General features: G+C 39.7%; 1 protein-coding gene across 1 annotated transcript in view; it reads left to right on the top strand.

Annotated features, from left to right (window-relative positions):
* The first annotated feature begins 2309 nt into the window (after positions 1-2309).
* Positions 2310-21866, top strand: part of CD2 (CD2 molecule) — a 41826-nt gene continuing 22269 nt past the window's right edge. The window contains exons 1-4 of the mRNA XM_069090249.1: positions 2310-2812; positions 3141-3455; positions 5125-5379; positions 21160-21282. Of these exons, the coding sequence (XP_068946350.1) occupies positions 2752-2812; positions 3141-3455; positions 5125-5379; positions 21160-21282 (754 nt within the window). The 5' untranslated portion in view covers positions 2310-2751. The remainder of the gene's footprint in view (positions 2813-3140; positions 3456-5124; positions 5380-21159; positions 21283-21866) is intronic.

Raw genomic sequence — 21866 nt, 5'->3', positions numbered from 1 at the left:
ATTTATTTATTTATTTATTTATTTATTTATTTATTTATTTATTTATTTATTGCCTTTAGTAAAGGTAACATTTTACCAAGCTTCACCTTCCTCTGATATCAACTGGAATTCACTGGTCATACACAGACCTTGACTTGAAATTCCAAATTTCTGCATCTCCAGATGCCAAAGACAGAAGCTAATCTGACTCTGAGGGGACTCTCAGCATTCCAGGTTGGGTATTACTTTTGGAATCAAAGGATTTGGGTTCAAATTATGACTTTGCTTCTTCATACTAGGGTTGGTGACCTTGGAGGAGTCCCTTCACCCTCTGGACCTCAGCTCCCTTTCCTGTGAAAGGAGGGTTTTGGATTAAATGACCCTTAAGATCCCTTGCAACATTAAATCTACAATCCTTTGATCTCTCTCTCTCTCTCTCTCTCTCTCTCTCTCTCTCTCTCTCTCTCTCTCTCTCTCTCTTTCTCTCTCTCCCCCCTTTCTCTCTCTCTCTCCCTCCCTCTCTGTCTCTCTCTGTCTCTGTCTCTCTGTCTGTCTCTCTCTCCCCCCCTTTCTGTCTCTCTCTCCTTCCCTCTCTCTCTGTTTCTGTCTCTCTCTGTCTCTGTCTGTCTCTCTCTCTGTCTGTCTCTCTGTCTCTCTCTCCTTTCCTCTCCTCTATCACTTTTGATAGAAAGAATCTTGGTCTAATTCCTCTAGAAAACCCCATGATACTCCCTGTCAGCATTGACCTTTCTTCCCTTGGACATCACATAACTTTGGCACCTCTCTTAGGAATTTATCACTTATTTTGCATTATAATTATTTGCATGTATGTCATATTTCTCCTACGTGAGTGTCATTACTCCATCTATACCATGCAACTGTCCCCTGTGCTTAGCTCAGTATTCAGGATATGGGCCTTAATGTTTGTCAAATTGAAATGAAAGAATGTTGTAGGGACAAACATGTATGGGTTTTTAACCTGAGATCATTGTATTTGCTTTTTAAAATATTTTAATAACTATATTTTCCTATTTCCTTTGTAATCCTATGTACTTTATTTTATGTATTTATCTTTTTGGTCTTTATTAATTTGTTTGTTTACTTTTAGTTTACAAGATTCAATTCCATAATTCCTTGAGTTTCAAATTTTCTCTCCCTCCCTCCCCTCCCCCCCATGATGGCATACAATCAAGTATAGGATCTGTAAATACTTTCACATTAGGCATTAGTCAGGTTATACAGATGGATTGTATCAGGTGGAATGAAAAATGGTAAAGAGGAAATAAAACCAAACAAGATAAAGAAAAAGAGCAGGTAGTTTATTTCAATCTGGATTCAAACTCAGTTCTTTCTAGTTCTTTCTCTGGATGTAAACATCTCTCTCCATCATGAGTCTTTTGGGATTGACTTATATCACTGCATTGCTGAGAAGAGTCCAGTCTATCCAAGTTGGTCATCACACATATGTTGTGTCTGTAATTGTGTACAAATTTCTCCTGGTTCTACTCTTCTCACTTATTTTATGTATTTAAAACCATCACTCTGAAAAGAAGTCCATGGGTTTCCCAAGATTGTTAATGAAATCCATGGCACAAAAGAGTTAACAAATCATGTCCTAAACCTTCGATCAAAGGCTAGAACATAAACCCTTCCAGACACACTGGCATTGGGGGAGTGTGGGAGGGCAAGGATATGGGAGTGAGGAAGATGGAGTAGAAGCAGCGTATTGTAGTGGATAGAATGTAGGAGATGTCATTTGGAAGTATTGAGTTCAAAATTTACCTCTGACACTTACATGCATCAAGTCACTTAAATTCTTTGACCTTCAGTGTCTTAATCTATAAATTGGGGATAATAGCACCTGCTGCCACCAGCTCAAAAATGTTGCTGAACCTTATTCTGAGGAGGGGTCCATAGGCTTCACCACACTACCAAAGGGGTCCATGGCACAAAAATGTTAAGAACACCTGCTCTAAACACATATATTAAGGTAACATTGCAAAGTACTCATGTGAAGAAATAAAGAATGACTTAAATAATTGGAGGAATTAATACAGTGCTTATGTATATGATGTATAAATACAACAAAAATAAAGATACTACCAAAAATAAAGACACTACTCAAGTTTAAAAAAAATCTTGCTATAGGGATCCAACAAAATCATGTGTAGAAAGCATTTTTCAAACTCTACATAAATATTGGTTATTAGTAAGACCATTCACAAAAGCAATGGGAGACCATTCCTCTATTATTGGGGGGTTTACAACTGGGCTAAGGCCACTATTTAAAGGCAAGAAGTCACAAAAGCAAGTAAGTCTCCCATGGGTGCTAGTAATGTAATTTCTAGCACTCAAGTACTTTTAAAACAGATCAACTCTTGTGAAGCCACAGTGCCCCCCTTTAGTTCTATTTCCGGCTTGTCTATGTGAAAAAGGGAAGCAGAAGGGAGAATGAACTTTGGAAGTCCTTGAATACCCTAACACTTCCCCATAATCCTGCTGTTTCCCTTTACTGAACATTTGAGGGCAGCTTTATGCTTAAGAGAAATCTTTTTCTTTCATTGTGCCCACAACAAGCTTGATCCTTCCCCTGGTTTCCACCCTCCCATCCCCCAATCTCCACCCAGTCAAATTAGAATACTGTATATCCTGTAGCTTGAACTCTTGAATACAAATGTAGAAGAAACAGAAAGACAAGCAGTCCTACTGGAGAATTGCCACTTCTCACTTTGACAAATTTTTGGTAACCCAAGTTGAAGAAACCTTTCAAAGATGAACTTCCAAAGTCACTTTTTAGTCATCTACCTGCTTCTTTTGGTCTTTTCCCCAGGAGGTAAGTGAACTGTTTGGGTTTCTGACGGTTCCTCCATCTTCCTGTGATATTTTGAGAAGCTGCTTTTAAAACATCAAATCTGAGTATAGGAATCTAAGGGGATTTGAAATAGTTTTTGTTCCTCGTGGGAATGTCCCCCTGCACATTCTTTTGTCTTCTCTTTCCTTTAAGAGCACTGGATTAGGAGTCAGAAGATCCACAGTCTAGCCCGAGTTCAATCGCTTGTTCTTTGGCTCTGGGACCTTGGGGGGACCCTATTTCTTCAATGATTCTCCAATATCTGATGATTTCTCCAATGATTCCACAATGTCCCTGTTTTCTTTAACAGGTGCCATGGTAGAAAAGAGTATTGTTTGGGGTATACTGAATCAGTCCATCTCTTTAGATGTTCCTGATCACCTGCAAGGCCAAGATATAGATGATATACGGTGGCTTAAAGAACGGATTCTGATTGCAAAAGTAAACCGAAATGGAAATGTTTCCAATTTGTACCCGATAAATAACCCAATCTATGAGATATTTCCAAATGGAACCTTGAAGATTAAAGTACTAGAGAAAGATTCTGGGCAAAACTACCAGGTGTCTGTGTATGATAAGAACGGGAAAAACCTGGGGGAGAAAGAATTGACTCTGCATGTGATGGGTGAGTATTCCTTTTCTCTGTCTCCTTCATTGGTGGTTGCCTGTTAGACAGTCGACATTTCTATGGCCTCTGCCTGGCTAGGGACTCTAATAAAGGACTGGTTAGCAGAGAAATGAGTGGGAGGCAGAGGAGGTTTTGACTTGGACAGATGCCCTGGTGAAATTTCAGGTCATGCACTTCACGAGGAGGCTGTCTTCTGATGACCTGATTCTTGCCTTGCTCTGTTGTTTTTCCCAAGTCCTCAGTAACCCAATCCCAAGCTTCTATGTGAGGCAATTTGTTATCTACAGAAGGAAAATAGTAAAGAAAAATGAATGGACTTCCCTAAATATCCCCAGACTTTATGACTTCATCAGCATAGGGAAGTTCTGGTGTGATGTATCCTGTGCCAATGAATATTGTCCACTTAGCCATATTTAATAGTCTCAGAGTTGCTGTGTCTTGTCTGCAGTTGCAAATTCAGTATGAATCAGAGGCAAGACTTTTTTTGGGGGGGCAATTAGGGTTAAGTGACTTGCCAAGGGTCACTCAGCTAGTAAGTGTCTGAGGCCAAACTGAACTCTGGTCTTCCTGACTCCAGATCTAGTCTCTACTGCACCACCTAGCTGACCCAGAGGCAAGACTTAAACATGCGTCTTCTTTACTCCAAAGTCAACTCTCTCCATTATGTCTCCCCAGAATCAAATAATCTCAATTAAAAGACCTTATAGGTCACTTAGCTCAATACCTTACCTGTGGTATTGATTCCTTCAATAACTTCACTAATATATGGTCATTCAGCCACTTCTTACACACTGCCAGGGATGGAAAACTCATTACTTCATGAAGCATCCTGTTATATTTTCTCTCTAGGACTTCTTGCCCACCTTTTCACCTCTCTCTCCCCTTTATCCCTTTAATAGTGCAAGGTAACCTCTTTCTTTACATTTCTACTCTCAAAGCACCTTTGTCTTCCCCAGTAATCATAGGAAGCAATGGTAATTTTGAGCCACGTAAAAATGCTAATATAGATATACATTCACATTCTAGTTAACTTCTCTACTTTTTATGCCTTGGGAAATATTTATTCTTAAATGGTCTCACTAGACTGTACATTTCATGAGGAAAAGAGTGGTTTAACTAAACCTTTCATCTCCCACAGCACCTAGCCCAGCATTCTCAAATTTAATTTAACAAACCTTTATTAGACACCCATTATGTACAAGGCATAGTGCTTGGTACAGAGGTTACAAAGACAAAAACAAGTGATCTCTGCCCTCATGGAACTTATACTCTATTGCAATGCAGCAGGCATTAAAATATTTGTTGATGGGGAGGCTAGGTGGTGCAGGGCACTGGCCCTGAAGTCAGGAGGACCCAAGTTCAAATCTAGCCTCAGACACTTAACACAAAAACTATCCATGTGAACTTGGGCAAGTCACTTAACCCCAATTGCCCTCCAAAAAGCAAAAAAACAAAACAAAAATATTTGTTGAATGGAATGGAATTGTAGTGTCCTGTCACCAACAGGATTTTCACACCTGGTCATGGCCTGAGAGGCACATCCTAATCTCTACCCTGGGGCCAACCTTGCTTTGAGTTCATATGGGCTACCCAAACTAGAACACGTTGTCCATTTAGGGATGTTCTCAAAGTAAATGGGTTTTAAACATTTTTTTTCTTTTCAAAGAGGCTGTTTCAGAACCAAAAATGACATGGAACTGCACCGATAAAAGTGTCATTTGTGAGGTTCAGAATGGGTCTGATGCCGAGCTGACCTTGTTTGAAAATGGGACACAGCCTCTGAAGATGGGGACCATGAAAAAAGAGGGAATGAGGCTCAAGTACACCTGGCCAAAGAAGTACCCACCACCAAGGGAGTTCAAATGTGTGGTGAAAAACCAAGTCAGCGAGGAGTGGGCTGTGGGCCAAACCCCCTGTACAGGTGTGTAGTTGGCAGCAGGTATGAATTAACCATGTTCATAATAACCAGAGTAACTGACATTTATGCAGTTTAAAAAAATATATGTATATGTATTTATATAAAAGCATATACAAAAATATATACTTTTAAATGAGTAAAAACAATTTCTATACTTTATCTGACTTGAGTCTTATGACAATCCTGTGAGATAGTTACTAGAGATATTAGAGGTTAAGCGTAAATGTCAGAGGTAGGTTTTGAACTCAGGTCTTCCTTACTTTGACAACAGACTACTGCACTAAGATTTATCTCTCTTTCTATAGTCTTCTATCCACTATGCCAGGCCTACTCAGTATTTTTTCCCCTTTGGTCTACACCTATGTTTCTTGATGAAGGAACTTTATGTAGATCAACAGCTATTTTGTAGTTTACAGTCTTTTTTTTTTAATTCAATTTTATTTTATTTTCCATTTTCTAGATCCTCCTCACCCACTAATTGAGGAAATAAGAAAAACAAAATTGTTAATGTGTATAGTCAAGTAACACAAATTTCTTCAATAACCATATTCCCCCAAGAAAAGTAAAGAAAAGAAAAAAAGAAAAATATACTTTAACCTTCATTGTGAATCCACCAACTTTCTATCTGTGTAGAATGCTTCATCATAAATTCCTTGGGATTGTGGTTGATTTCACTGGGTTGACAAGAGTTCCTTAGTGTTTTGAAGTTGTTTGTCTTTAAAATATTGTGTCTCTTGTAATCTTTTAAAATTTTTACCTCTTTTATTTTATTTTTCCTCAACTACATGTAACAATTTTAATAATTTTTTAAATTTTGAGTTTCAAACTTTCTCCCTCCCTCCCCTCACCCTTTGAGAAGGCAAGCAATTGGATACAGATTATGTATGTGAAGTCATGCAAAACACATTGTGAAAGACACAGAACAAAAGAAAAAGACAAGAAAAACAATGTAAACAAAGTATGCTTCAATCTGCATTCAGACTCCATCAGTTCTTTCTCTAGAGGTAGATAGGATTTTTTCATCATAAGTTCTTTGGAATTGTCTTAGATAATTGTATTGCTGAGAATAGAGATGCCATTTACAACTGATCATCTTACAATACTGCTGTTACTGTGTACAATGTTCTCTTGGCTCTGCTCATTTCATTTTGTAACAGTACTTATGTCTTCCCAGGTTTTTCTGAAACCCTCCTGCTCACCATTTCTTACAGTACAATAATATTCCATCATAATTATATACCACAACTTGTCTAGTCATTTCCTAATTGATGGGCATCCCCTCAGTTTCTAATTCTTTGCTACCACAAAAAAGAGTTTCTATAAATATTTTTGTATATATAGGTCTTTTTCCTTTTTCTTTGATCTCTTTGGAATAGAGACTGAATAGTGGTATTTCTGAGTCAAAGGGTTTGCACCATTTTATAGCCCTTTGGGCATAGTTCCGAATTGTTCTCCAGAATGCTTAGATCAGTTCACAACTCCACCAAGAGTGCATTAGTGTCCCAATTTTTCCACATCCCCTCTAAAATTTATCATTTTCCTTTTCTGCCATATTAACCAATCTGATAGGTGTTAGGTGGTATCTCAGAGTTGTTTTAATTAGCATTTCTCTAATTAGTAGCAATTTAGAGCTATAGGTAACTTTGATTTCTTCTTTTGAAAACTGCCTATTTATATCCTTTATTTATCATTTGGAAAATAATTTGTATTCTTATAACTTTAACTCAGCTCTCTATGTATTTGAGAAATGAGGCCTTTATCAGAGAAACTTGCTGTAATATTTTCCCCATTTCCTGCTTTCTTTTTAATCTTGGCTGCACTGGTTTTGTTCGCACAAATTCTTTTAATGTAATCTAAAATATTCATCATAGCTTCTGTATTGTTCTCTATTTCTTCTTTGGTCACAAATTTTTCCTTATCCATATACATTTTTGAAGCATAATAGATTCTGCTCTAGTCTTTTGTTTTTTACCCTATTGTGTGTCTCTGTTTCATGTGTGTTTCTTGTAAAAACATATTGCTGGATTCTAGTTTTTAATCTTTCTGCTGTCCACTTCCATTTTATTGGTGAGTTTATCCCATTCATATTCACAGTTATGATTATTGTGTATTTCCCTCCATTCAATTTCTCCCCTATTTATCCTTTTCTCTCTCTGTCTCTCTCTCTTTCTCTCTCCTTCTCTCCACTCCCTCCATCCCTCCTCAAAAGTCTGTTTTGCTTCTGACCACTGCCTCCCTTAATCCACTCTCCCTTCTATCAGTCACCCTTCTCTTATCTCCTTCCCCTTCTACTTCTCTGTGGGTAATATAGATTTCTATGTCCAACTGGGTATGAGAATGATTCAAATGTTGCTTGCCACCCCATTCCCATTCTCCCCTACACTGTAAAAGTTATTTTTTCACATCTCATATCTGTGAGATAATTTTCCCCATTCTATCTCCCCCTTCCCCTTTCTCCCAGTGCTCTCTCCCTTAATTTTTTTTGAAATAATCTTATCATAGTTAATTCACACCTGTGCCCCATATCTGTATATGCTCCTTCTAATTGCCCCAGTGATGATAAAGTTCTTTTTTTTTCAATTACGGGTATCATCTTCCTATATAGGAATGCTAACAGTTTAACCTTATTGAATCCCTTATGATTTCTCTTTCATGTTTAACTCTTTATGTTTCCCTTGAGTCTTTTGCTTGAATGTCAAATTTTCTATTCACCTCTGATCTTTTTATCAGGAATGCCTAAAAGTCCTCTATTTAATTAAATATCCATTTCCACTGAAGGATAATACTCAGTTTTGTTGCATATGTGATTCTTGATTATAATCCTAGATCCTTTGCCCTCCAGAATATCATATTCCAATCCCTCTGATTCTTTAATGTGGAAGTTGCTAAATCTTGTGTGATCCTGCCTGTAGCTACACAATATTTGAATTGTTTATTTCCAACTCCTTGCAATATTATCTCCATGATCTGGGAGCTCTAGAATTTGGCTATAATATTCCTGGGAGTTTTCACTTAGGGATCTCTTTCAAGAGGTGATCAGTGGATTCTTTCAATTTCTATTTCACCCTCTGGCTCTAGGATACCAAAACAGTTTTCCTTGATAATTTCTTGAAAAAGATGTCTAGGCTGTTTTTTTTTTATCACAGCTTTCAGGTAGTCCAGTAACTTTTAAATGATTTCTCCTTGATATATTTTTCTAGGTCAGTTGTTCTTCCAATGAAATATTTCACATTTCTTTTGACTTTGTTTTATTATTCCTTGATGTCTCATGGAGTAGCTTCCACTTACCCATTCCTAATTTTTAAGGAATTATTTTCTTAAACAAGCTTTTGTGCCTCTTTTTTCATTTGGCCAATTCTATTTTTTAAGGAACTTTTTTCTTCAGTGAACTTTGGTACTTCTTTTTCCACTTGACCTGTTCTGCTCTTTAAGGAGTTCTTCTTCTTCTCTTCAGTGCATTTTTGTGCCTCTTTTACTCTTTGACCAATTCTGGTTTGTTTGTTTTTTTTAATGTTATTTTTGGAGAATTTTTTCTTTTGCTTTTTTTATTTTACCAAGTTGTTGGCTTTCTTTTCATATTTCTTTGCATCATTTTCATTTCTTTTCCAAACTTTTCCTTTACCTCTCTTATTTGATTTTGAAAATCTTTTTCGAACTTTTCTAGGAATTCTTGTTGGATTTGTGTTCAATTCACATTTTTACTATGAGGCTTTTTTCATAATTGTTTTTACTTAATTATCATATTTTGAGTTTGTCTTGCTCTTCTCTGTCACCAAAGTAACTTTATGGTGAGGTTCTTTTTTCATTGTTTGCTATTTTTTCCAATCTATTTATTGACTTTTAGCTTTATGTTAAAGTTGGGCTCTGTTCCCAGTGTGGAGGGGCCACTGTCCCAAGCTTCATGTTTTTCATGCTGCCGTTTTCAAAACTCCTTCTAGGGGGTCTGTAAGTTTTTGTTGTTTCTGGGGTGGTATGATCCAAGGAGATGCATGGTCACTACTCTCCTGAACTGTGCTCTAGTCTTTGCCCAGGAAGAGCCCTTGTTCTCCTGTAGCCATAAGTACTAGCACTCCTCTTGACCCTAAAATTATGACCACGTCCCTTGCTCTCCTGCAGCCACTAGTGATGATATTCCTTTTTGCCTTAGAACTGAGGCCAGGATGCTTGCTCCCTTGTGAGTGATCATAAACACTCTTCTCTGCCCTGAAACTATGACCAGGGTCTTTGCTCCCCTGCAGCCACTCCTCTTCACCCTTGAACTGCAACCTGGGCAATGCAATAGATTTGTGAACCCAGCTCCTACAAAATATTCCCTGTAATCTTTCTGATAAGGTGTCTGACCCCCTTACTACTTGTGGGTTGAGAGCTCCCAAAGTTGCTACTACTGCTGTTGCAGCTGCCCCTAAGGCCTGATGCTAACATTGCCAGGACACAGTGCTATGTTCCTCAGTGACTACCCTACAGGTATGACAGACCTTTCCTGCTGACCTCCTAAGTTATCTTGGGCTGAAAAATTGTTTCACCCCAAGCTTTTGTTGTCTCTGCTACTGCAGAATTCTATTTGAGGTGTTGTTTTAAAGTTATTTGGAGGGGAATTTGGAGGAGTTCAGGTGAGTTCTTGTCTCTATTCTGCCATCTTGGCTCTACCCTTTTACCCCTCCTGTCTCTTAAAGAGTTGCCTGGCATATTGAGAGGACGAGTGACTTTCCCAAGGTCACATAGCTGCTTTGTGTCACAGGTAATATTTGAACTCAGGTCTTTCTGACTCTGAGACCAGTTCATAATCCACTGTATCATATTGCCTTTTTGCCCTAAAAGACAACATGTTCACTCCTCTGGAGATGTCAGTTCTAATCAATCAGTGTTTTTATTAAGTGCTTACTTAGTGCTGGACACTGTGTTGGGGTCAGTAGACACAAAGACAAAATAAATTAATCTCTGCCCTCAGCAAGTTTCCATTCTATCAAAGGTAATTGATTGATTTGGGCATGACCATGCCCCTGTCTTGGACTATCATGTTGCCTGGAATATGAGGTGAAATATTTGGGGAAAGTTGCAAGGAAAATAGCTTTCTTTGTCAGAGGTACTAATGTTGGAAATTTCCCACAGTACTCAAACTTGCAAGCAATCTAAGAGTTGTCTTTCCCCAATCACACTGCCTTTCTCTGAAAGAAAAGATGGGTAATTAAAAACATTTCTTTGGCAAGTAATACCAACTCATACTGGAAGTAGGGATAGAATTCAGCTGCTTCCTACTGTATGCCTTTGTTGATTGTCAATTGTCAGTGCTAACCCCTCCCCCATCTACTTTACCCAGAGGACTTCATCAAGGTTTTAAACATTTTTCATGTCCCATAGAGACTTTTGGGACATGCTGTATTGTACCAGGGGTGATCAGGATAACACAGAGCTAAATTCCAGGAGTTCATTCAATATACTTAATGAGATAATAGAGTGTGGTACAGTGACTTGCTGATGGCCCAAGAGACAAAAAAAAAAAAAAAAACTTTTGATAATGGGAGATACAGAATTTTTTCCTAGCTCTTTCTTCTAGGTCACAAAGTGGGGACATTTCCTCTGTCATGATTTAGTAATTTGCTGCCTCCCTCAAATCTCCCCCCCACCCAGCTTTGACAGAGCCTTAGTCATTAGGTACCCATCGAGAGTTCCCTCTGTGTCTCCTGTTAGGTGCCACTGGCTGACTATGTCTAATTCCATGGACATGGATCTTTGAGACAAAGGTCCATGCCCTGTAATCCCATCAAGGAGGTGAGACTAGGGAAGACTTATAAAATTGAGCAGGGATTCTCAGGCTCCCCCTATAGATTATTCATTTTGTATATACTTTGTATGTTCTTCTTTGTGTTGGGCAGCTAGGTGGCACAGTAGATAGAGTGCTGGGTCTGGAGTTAGGAAGACCCGAGTTCAAATCCAGCCTTGGACACTTACTAGCTGTGTGACCCTGGGCAATTCACTTAACCCTGTTTATCTCAGTCTCCTCATCTATCAAATGAGCTGGAGAAGGAAATGACAAGTCACTCTAGTATCTCTGCCCATAAAACCCCAAATATCATCACAAAGAGTCAGATATGACTGAAATGACTGAACAACAACTTATTTGTATACTGGTTGGTTTCCTCTTGATGTAATATAAGTTCCTTAAAGATAGGGGCTTTCATTTTTGTTTTCATACTGGGAGTCTTACACACAGCCTGACATATAATTGGAGTTTAATAAATACTTTTTGAATTGTATTGAACTGAAGGAAGGACAGCCAGACATCTTTGGGACCCTGGGTACTATTCAACATTTTTATGAATGGCATGGCTAGCACCAGGACTGTGTGACTTCTCCAGTGGCAGATGATACTGGTCTGGAAGGGAGAGTTAATGTGCGGATGATGGAGTCAGGATCCCAAAACCTCAATGAGCTAACCTAAGATGAAATTGGAAAGTCTTACTTTGATTTTCCAAATGTCACCTTCACAAGAAGAGGCTGGAGGAGGTCTGACTAGACCACAATTCACGGGGTGGGAGCGGGGTAGTGATATGCAAATTTGGTGGCCAATAAAGTTAAAATGGTATCAGCCAACAATCAAAGATGCCACGTGTCAAGGACTAAGGAGGAAGAAGTCTGTTGTGCCCTGCCCTAATCATATCATGTTTAGAGTATTACTTTGGTTCTAGAGATCCTGTTTTGAAAAGCATATCGATAAACTTGAGGGCATTAAGGTGAAGATTTCTAGGATGGTGAAGTTGAGGGCATGTCTTATAGGGTCTGGCGAAGGGGTCTAGAGATGAGCGGATTTAGGGGGGAATATGATAGCTATGTTCGAGGATCTGAAGGGCTTTTGTGGAGAAGATAGATCAGTCTAATTCCACTTAACCCCAGAGAACAGAACCAAAAGCATTCCCTTCATTTTATGTTCAAGACTAAGGCTCCTTAAAGATTAAGTGACTTATCCCATGCAAGTATCATAGCTCTCATAGAGGAGATTTAGGTGAGGTAGTAGAGAGAGTGCTGGATGGATCTGGAGTCAGAAAGGCTGGAGTTCAAATCCAGTCTTGGATATTTATTAGCTATGTGACCCTGTACAAGTCATCTAACCTTTGTTTGCTTCAGTATCCTCTTCTGGGGAACAATAATAACACCTACCTCTCAGGGGTGTTAAGAGGATAGCATGAGATATTTGTCAAGTACTTTGCAGACTTTAAAGGGCTATATGAATGCTAGCAAAGGTGATGATGATGATGATGATCATGGTGATGATGATGATGGTGATGATGAATCTAGCAATCAGTACTAGTTGATTGGTTTATAGAGTCTTTCTTTATTGGAGGTCTTCAAACAAAGTCTAGATGTCTGTTTTGGGGGTGCTGATGGAATACCTGCCCCCCCCAAGAGGAGGGAGAAGGAGAGATAAAGGGGGAACTAGGTCTTTTTTTTACTTCTCTTTAAAGAAAAAAAGAAAAATGGGAGAAGAGAAAATTAATTCAGAAAAACTGATTGAAAAAATCTGACCTGATACTTTATGTTTCACACCAGTGGATGCAAATCTCCACAAAGGAATTGAAGGTGTTGAAGGGTAGATTCTTATTCAGGTCTGGGTTGGACCAGGTGACCTCTGAGGTCTCTTTCAGCTTTGGGAGGCCATGATTATGTGGGTTGATGGACTCTAGAGAGTGGAGGATGAGAAGAGTTTGGTAAACCATTCTTTTCTTCTCTCCAAGCAAAAGAAGACAGAGTCAGGGTCCAAAAGTAAACGATGAATGTATGTGAGGGAATTTGGGGGAGATCATTGGCTAATGGTGCTGTGTGCTCCACCTTTCACAGCGTTGCTGAGAGGATGATAAGAGGAAGTCAGCCTGACATGGCTTCCCAGTCAAGCCTGTATTGCAAAGCATTGATCATTTTTGCAAGATGAATCAGAGTTAATCCACATCCATAGAGTTAGACATGTAGGTGCCAGTGGCTCCTAGCTAGAGAGACACAAGGAACTCTTGATGGGTACCCAGTGACAGTTACTTTTTCTGACTCATCTCGCAAAAATGATCAATTTTTATCTCAACCAGAAGCACTTTTATTTTTGTTTTTGGAGGGGGAGGGCAGGGCAATCAGGGTTAAATAATTTGCCCAAGGTCACATGGCTAGTAAGTGTTAAGTGTCTGAGGCCTGATTTGAACTCAGGTCCTCCTGACTCCAGGGCCAGTGCTCTATTCACTGTGCCACCTAGCTACCCCCCAGAAGCACTTTTAGAGAATCCATAGGCTATAGCAGACAGAGGACTGGGCAAGGAGGCAAGGCATAAATGGTAATTCTAGTTTTTGCCTCTAACTCAGTGGTGTGACCTTGGATAATAACAGTATGATAAATGACATATACACATATATGTACATATATGATCCTTTAAAATTTATAAGGTACTTTACATATATTACGTCATTTGAATCTCTCGACAATTCTGGGAGGGAGGGAGGTATTATAGTTATTATTATTCCCATTTTTCAGGTGGAGAAACTGAGAATGAACAGGTCTAGCTGATTTGCCCATGGTCTTCCAAGTTAATAAGTTGGAAATGGTATTTGAACAGGTCTTTTGGACTCCAGGCCCAGTGTGCCAGCTCTCCAATTCCTTACCATCAAACTCAATCAAGGGTCCAGAGGGCAGCGTGCTTGCCTTGGTCTGGGTTTTAGGGTACTCTCTGGGCTGCCAACAAGAAAGCAGGGGGACAGCCCAGGTGAATTTCTTGAGACTTCAAAGACAGTCAATAAAAGGATCACGTCATCAACCTGTAATTTTCCCCTCCGCCTCTGTCACTAAGATGGTGTGAGATTCCTGCTCCTTATCTCTGTGGCTTCCTTTCAGCTTCACTCAACTCTTATTTTGACATTATCCTGGCAAGAAGTGACTCTGGGCTCTCAAAAGCTGTATTAGCGGGGTAAGAACTGTGACCTCTTCCTATGGCTGGAAAGGTTCAGAGTACACGCTCAGCAAGGGACTATGTATCTGTGAGATGTAGACCAGCCTAGCTCAGTGGAGAAGACCTAAGACCTAGAGGATTGCTGTGGCAACAGGAACACTATTAATAGGCTTTGGAGTCAGAGTGCATGGGCTCAAATACTGTCTCACATGTTTACTTTCTGTGTAGGCTTTGGCCAACTATCTGACTTTGCTGGGCCTCAGTTTTATTTTCTATGTATAAAATAAGAGGGTGGGGGGTGGCCAGGTGGTGCAGTGAGTAAAAGCGCTGGCCCCGGCTTCGGGAGACCCGGGATCGGTTCTGGCCTCAGATACTTGGCACCCACACAAAATAACTGGCCGTGTAACCTTGAGCAAGTTACTTAACCCCAATTGCTTTAAAAAGTAAATAAATAAAAATAAAATAAGAGGGTGTGACTATATGGCCTCTGAAGCCCCTTCCAGCTCTCCATTTATGATCCTATAATTGGCTCCCTCAGGGTAAATTTGAGGGGAGGGTCTTTAATTCATGAAGATTATCTACTCAGGAAAGTTTGGTACTGGAGTGAGATTTTCCCTTACTCAGAATTTCAGTATATGGTTTCTCTCCAGAGGCTGCCCCTCATGTTCATCTTAAATGTTGGATGTGTTTGGGGAACCTGGAGGTTTGGGGCAGAGTTACAGTGCCCTTTTTTATTTGCCCTGGGCCCTGGCAGCTCCTTAAGGATGGACACGGGTAGAGCTCTGTCCTAGGCACCTGGGGAAGAAACATGGAAGAAATAGTTCCTGCCCTCATGTGTCTTATGGTATAGAATGCTAGAGCTGGAAGGAGCCTTAGAAATTATCTCTTGAAACCCCCTCACAAGTAAGGAAATCGGGGCCCTGGAAGGCTTGTACCATTTGCTCAAGGTCACAGGGCTAGGTGGGTAACACAGACAGGACTCAACTTCTATTTCTATGTTATTTTAATTATACCACGCAGTCTCTGTCTCTAATTGGGGAGGCAATGTATTAGCACATGAAATAAGAGATCATTTACATAGCATCAAGTCAGCAAGTACAAAATCATGTACCAGAATGCAAATTAAGCAATACGTTTAGAGGGAATACATACACCATGAGAAGCAGTCGAGAGAAAAAATGTGTGTGTACATATGGGAAAGAATGGGGACTTGATTTTAAGTTAAAATCCAGATTTAGAGCTGGAATGAACCTATGAGGTTATCTAGTTCAGGCCTGAATCTTGCAGATGAGGAAACTGAGTCACAGGGAGGTTTAGTGAGTTGACCAATGTGACACAAGTAGTAGGCATGAGAGGTGGGATTTAAACCCATGTCCTCTGACTTTGTAGTCAACATTCTTTCCACTGAACCACGTCTGAGACCAGGACTCCATCTACTCTGCCATGACACTTCTCTGTTCTCTTTCTTCCTTCCTCTCTTCCCTCCCTTCCCTCCTTTCCCTTCTTTTTCTTTCTTTCTTTTCTTTCCTTCTTTCTTTCTTTCTTTTTCTCTTTCTTTCCTTCTTTCTTTCTTTCTTTCTTTCTTTCTTTCTTTCTTTCTTTCTTTCTTTCTTTCTTTCTTTCTTTCTTTCTTTCTTTCTTCCTTTCTTTCTTTTCCTTCCTTCCTTTCCCCCTTCCTTCCTTCCCTCTATTTCTATTTTTATAATTTATTTGCCTCTCTTTCTTTTGCTTCCATCCCCCCTCATTTCCTCCCTCCCTCCCTTTCTCTCTTTCCTCCCCTCCTCCTTCCTTTCTTACTTCTTTTTTTTCCTTCCTTTTCTTCTTCCTTTATTCATGCATTCATTTATTTATTCGGAATCTAACAAACAATGAATAAGATACACATCTCCATATATACACATATAATTTGTATGTATGTATGTATATTATAACAGAATGAGAGGCTCATACAAGAAACTACAAATCTCAATGTTGGAGAGTTTTCAGTCCTATTTTTGTGTACCTTTGGTTTCATGGAAGAGTGTCTATAGTTCCTGTGGCTGCCTCTCAAGATAATTAAATGGAACTAGAGAAGCAGCTAACAATTGGCAGATTGACTGCTGAGAGGAGGGTGTTACAACACTCAGTCCATAACAGTAACATGTGAGAGAGGACGTGCCTGAAAATCAATCGAGGAGACTGTGATTGCTACAGACATGTGCATGGTCTTAGCGACCAGATCCCATAATTCTAGTACAAGGTAGGGCCCCAGTTGCAACTTAGTGCTAAGCTGTGGGCAAATGTGCTAGGGGAAGTAAAAGGAAGCCCTACTCCACGCAGCAGGAGATAAACTTAGGAAACTCATTACCCTAAGAAGGGATGCTGGCAGAGCATATAAGATTCTATTTTGGCTCATGTGTGTGAATAGAGAGCCATAGATGGTTGCTAAGCAAGGCAGCCTGGTGTAATGGAAGGCACCCTGAATTTGGGGCCAAAAAACCTGGATTTGAATCCTGGATCTGCCATTTATTAATTGTGTGATCTTAGGTAAGTTTCATCATCTATAAAATGGGTACAACAATACTCACTACTTCACAGAATTATAGAAAGATGAAATGTCTATAGTGCTTTGTAATTGTGATGCAAACGGGCACTTTTGTTATATACCAAACTTTCAAGTTGGGTATTAGTGTGGACAGCCCTGTCCTTCCAGGACACGACCCTCGATGCATCTGTGGATGACAGAAAACTGGGCTAACTTGGCCATAAGCCTGGTTCAATGTGGTGATGCCTTTGTGTCTGAGTGTGTACTTTTTAATGTATGTGCCTATATCCCTCCCATATAAGAGGAATCGAATAGTGCTGGGTTAATGCAAACTATGATATACTTTTTTCCATCTTAGAACTTAAGCTTGTTTGGGGAGGGCACTGAAAAGGGTTCAGATATGTGACTTGATTAGAGTAGGGAATTCTTGGGATCTCAGTTAATGAAGATGGGCAAAGCTTTCTGTAATGAATATTCTTAGCTCATGGCACTGAAGATAACGTATTAGTCAGTCTACAAGCAGTCCAGAAGCATTAAGTGCTCTATGTGTCCAGAACGATGCAGATGCGAATGTGACCCAGAGGAGCTCTGAGGCATCTTTAGCCTAAACTTGACTACCGCTGATGACTTGGGTTCTCAGAACATGACTACATCTCTCTCTCAGGGTTCTAGGGGTGCCCCAGAGGACACAGGACTGATACTTTAATGCCATTGATTTGGGCCCCTACCAGCGTGATTCCATCTAAGATTATTGGCTGAGAATTGTTTAGTTTGCCAGCCTTAAATAGCTTTTAGGAAAGGGGATTTACTCACAGTTGGTATAAAACAAATGGCTGTGACTCATTCTCCCACTAGTACATACAGAGTTCAGAGAAAAGTGGGCTCAAGCTGAGAGGGAGCCTGTGGCAAAGGGGTAACTCACAGCTCCTGCTTGTTTCAAGTCCTTTTCTTCCATGTATGAAGTGTTCGTTTAGCTCCCCTTACGCAATGACTCTGGTTTTATCAGTCCTTGGACGATATGGGGATTCACCAAGGACACCAATGGAACATTTCCCAGACCCTACAAAGCTTTCCTGCTGATACAAGGAGAAGCAACCAAGGCCAAATCTGAAGCCTCTCCTTCCTTCCTTCTCTCCTACCTCTAGGTGGTTCTTCCTCAAGGGTGTGCTAAAAAGCCATAATTGCTTTACTGGAATGATTTTGGTTCTCTAACTGGTTAATTAATTTTTCTTTCAATCCATTTGTTTGCTTTTCATTTTCAGCACTAGTTTTTATAAGATTTCACGTTCTAAATTTTCTCTCCCCCCCTCTCCCAAGACAGCATGCAATCTAATATAGGTTATATATGTATGATCATATTAAACATATTTCCATATTAGTGAAAAGAAAAATCAGAACCAAAGGGAACAATCATAGAAAAAAAAACAACAAAAGAAAAAAATAGTCTGCTTTGATCTGCATTCAGACTCCATAGTTCTTTCACTGGAAGTAGACAGCATTTTCCATCATGAGGCTTTTGGAATTATCTTAGATCGTTGCATAGTTCAGAAGAGATAAGTCTAACAAAGTCAGTCATCATACAATGTTGCTGTTACTGTATACAGTACTCTCCTGGTTCTGCTGACTTCATGCATAATTAGTTCATTCAAGTCTTTCCAGGCTTTTCTGATGTCTTCCTGCTCACCATTTCTTATGGAACAATAGTATTCCATTACATTCATATAACACAATTTGTTCAGCCATTCCTCAATTGACGGGCATCCCCTCAATTTCTAATTGTTTGCCACCACAAAAAATAACTGTCAATTTATACACTTAAAGGGTCAATTTTCTTTGTCCTGTCCAAACATTATCTGTGTGTTATGTCACTACAGCTCGAAGAACTTTTCCCACACTTTGTCTAAAGCCTATGCTGGATGAATTGAGCATCTTCTAATCAATCACTACACCTCTACACAGAGACAGGCAAAAAAATAGCACTTAACCTCAAGGAGGATACATTGTAATATTGAAATACCATGTAAATAAGTAGATACGTACCCTATTTATACAGAGTAGATGAAAGTAATCCCAGAGGGAAAATTTTTCCCTAGCAACTGAGGGACTTGGGAAATGTTATCAATAGAAGATATTTCAGTTGGGTCTCGAAGGATAAGTGACTTGTCCATAGTCACACAGCCATTGTGTGCCAGAGACAGGACACCCAGGTCTTCTTGACTCAAAGGCTTCCTCTTTATCCTATGCCTCAAAGCTTCTCTAGGGTTATCCAGGGCCAGTTGATTCTTAAAACATTTATTCTTTTCTTTTAGGTTCATTATCTAACTTTATCTGGGTTTATAGCACCAACACAATATTCACAGCCCCCACGGTGGCTATGAATATACCAGTGTAATTCTAAATTGCAAAATATAACAGACTCTCCACATGGAAGATAGAACCAAAACATTTGATCAAACACCAGAAAGCCAAATCCATCATAGCAACAAAGAAATCTATATACTATAACAGCACAGAGGGCACCACCATCCCCAAGCCTCCCCCTCCCCCCCACTAGGGTCTTCCCACAAACAAATACTCACAGTTCACTGCTTGCTTTCTCTCTCTCCCTCAGCTCTAACTACTCTGATCAACTTCCTCTCTCTAGCTCTGCCTCTTCCTGTTCGATCCTTCCTACTCCACCCCTTCCTGTTCCACCCTTCAGCAAGCTCCTCCCACCACAGGTTTCATGTGACTCAGACTCGTGTGACTTAGGCTTCCATGTGACTTAAGCAGGTCACATGGAACTTTAACATTAACATTTAACATTAACAGGTCTGTTAATGGATGGGAAAGATCTTCCCATTTAAATTACCATTACACCCTCCTGCCCTCTGTACTGTAAGTTAGATCCTATAGTCCCTGGCCCTCATACCAAACCAGAAGCATGGTACAGTGGAAACAATCCTAGGTCTATAGGCAATGAGTTCAATTAGTTCAAATCCCATCCTCAGTTTCAATCACAGCCCTGTCACTTACTACCTGTGTGATGTTGGATAAGTTGTTTATCCTCTCCAAGTCTCAGTTTCTTCATCTGTAAAATTAAGGATTTGGACTAAATGATCCTTAAAGTGTCTTCTTTAAGTTTTTCATCCTATGGTTAGTGGGCAGCAGGCAGCAGCTAGCACTGCCCTCCCTCTGCCTAATTGCTTCCAGTTCTGCTCCTGAGTGCCAGGTCCAGATTGGGAAACCTGAGAATCTGGATCAATGTAGAGCTCCTGGCCCCAGTGAGGATGCAGCAGTCATGGACTGAACCATCCTCTGAATTCTTTAAAACCAGAACCACAGTCTTTAAATGAAACGGACTGCTCCAGGCATGTGGTAAAGGACTGGTAGGGTCCAGCCAGTCTAACCATTTCTCTTCAGTTAATGTTGGATTCAAACTAACCTAGTCTGCCATCTCAGTCCTATTCAAAGGATCCTCAATGCCCATTTTCACCAAGGCTTAGGATTAGCCTTGTTTTCTTCTCTCCACTAGATAACCTAAGATATAATACAGTTTACTGGCAAAAGACAAATGAGTACAAAAGCATAAAAAAGCAAAGCCACAATTAACAAGCAACTATAGTTCCTATATGGAGAGAAATTTCTCTTCTTAAAGAAAATCCTTTAAGAAATCTGATTTCTATCCCTTTGACTTTCCCCCTGGAGTCCATCATGTTTCCTGCAAAAGAGTAAGCAAATTTCTTTCTTCTATTGATTTTCATGGAAACATTCAGCTGCAGAAGCTATTTCTGTTTTGATGCCCTACTGGGTCAGATTTCATGATACATTATTAGACTGATAGTTGTATTGGTTGTAAAATGATACTGCTAAGGTCAAGGTCATGAGTTCGATCACTGTGCCTCCCCAATAGCTTTGATCTGATTCACAACCATGTTTTTTCCTCCTGACCTTGGTTGGCTACCTCACAAATGGATCATGTAGGGGGTAGAAGAGTGGTGATGGTTCTCTGCCATACCTCATCCCTGCTGGAAAAAAGCTCATTGCAAGTACACTCACTACTTGTTGACTGTCCAGTAGTTTCAGCTTGGAATATAAAGAATGTTATTAGTTTGAAAGAGAGAACAATGCCTAAGAGAGACTCTTAGGGTTCTATGCCATGTGTTGACTCTGTCAAGATGCTTTCAAATATCAATTCACTTCGTACATGATCCAACCAACCCAGGATGAAGTTGAAACAACTTTTTCTCATTGACCTGCTTGGGGAGGAGGTAACATGCATTCAACCTGGAAAACTAAATGGCGGCTTTTGCCTGTGTCTTCCTATTGTCAGTGATCTATGCTTTTCTTTCTCCTACAGTGAAAGTCTGGAACATTTATTACACCCTGAGTGTCTGTGGAGGTGGGATAATCCTGTCATTATTCTTGACTCTGCTTATTTACTGTTTCATGAGGAGGAAAATACAAAATCAGATGAGAAATGGTAAGCTTTTGTTCAGTCCTGCTATTGAATACCTACTTGGGCTAGTAGGCTCACCATGATGAAAAGAGATGATAAAGAAAAGATTGGCAAGCTGGGCAACTTTGGTGGTATGGCAACCTGTGGATGCGCAGGACATTTTGCAGTTTGCTTAATTATGAAAATCAAGTACTTAAGAGTGGTATTGGGGAAGATTAAAAAAATTAAGCCCAAATAAGCCCCAGCTCAGAGAAGCCCCAACAGATGATTTGCTTCTCCTCCTAGGCTTAGAGAAAAGTTGCATGAAGATTAAAAAAAATTTAACATTTTTACTTTTTAAATTGAATTTTATTTTTAGATCTGAATATTCTCTCCAACTTTCCTCTCCTCCACCCATTGAGAATATAAAAAAACCCAAAAAACTTGTTACAAATATGTTTAGTCAAGCAAAACAAATTCCTGCATGTTATATCTAGAAAGAAAGATAGAAAAAAAAGAGGAAAGGAGAAAGGAAAGGAGTGGAAAGGAAAGGAATGGAGAGGAAAGGAAAGAAGCAGAGAGGAAAAGAGAGGAAATGAAAGGAGAGGAAAGGAGAGGAAAGGAGAGGA

The sequence above is a fragment of the Petaurus breviceps genome, unplaced genomic scaffold (assembly GCF_028583685.1).
Source record: "Petaurus breviceps papuanus isolate PSGF00001 unplaced genomic scaffold, PetGlider_PUasm1.0 186, whole genome shotgun sequence".
NCBI lineage: Eukaryota > Metazoa > Chordata > Mammalia > Diprotodontia > Petauridae > Petaurus > Petaurus breviceps.
Note: the sequence above shows the minus strand (reverse complement) of the source record. Positions and strands in the feature narration are given on the sequence as shown.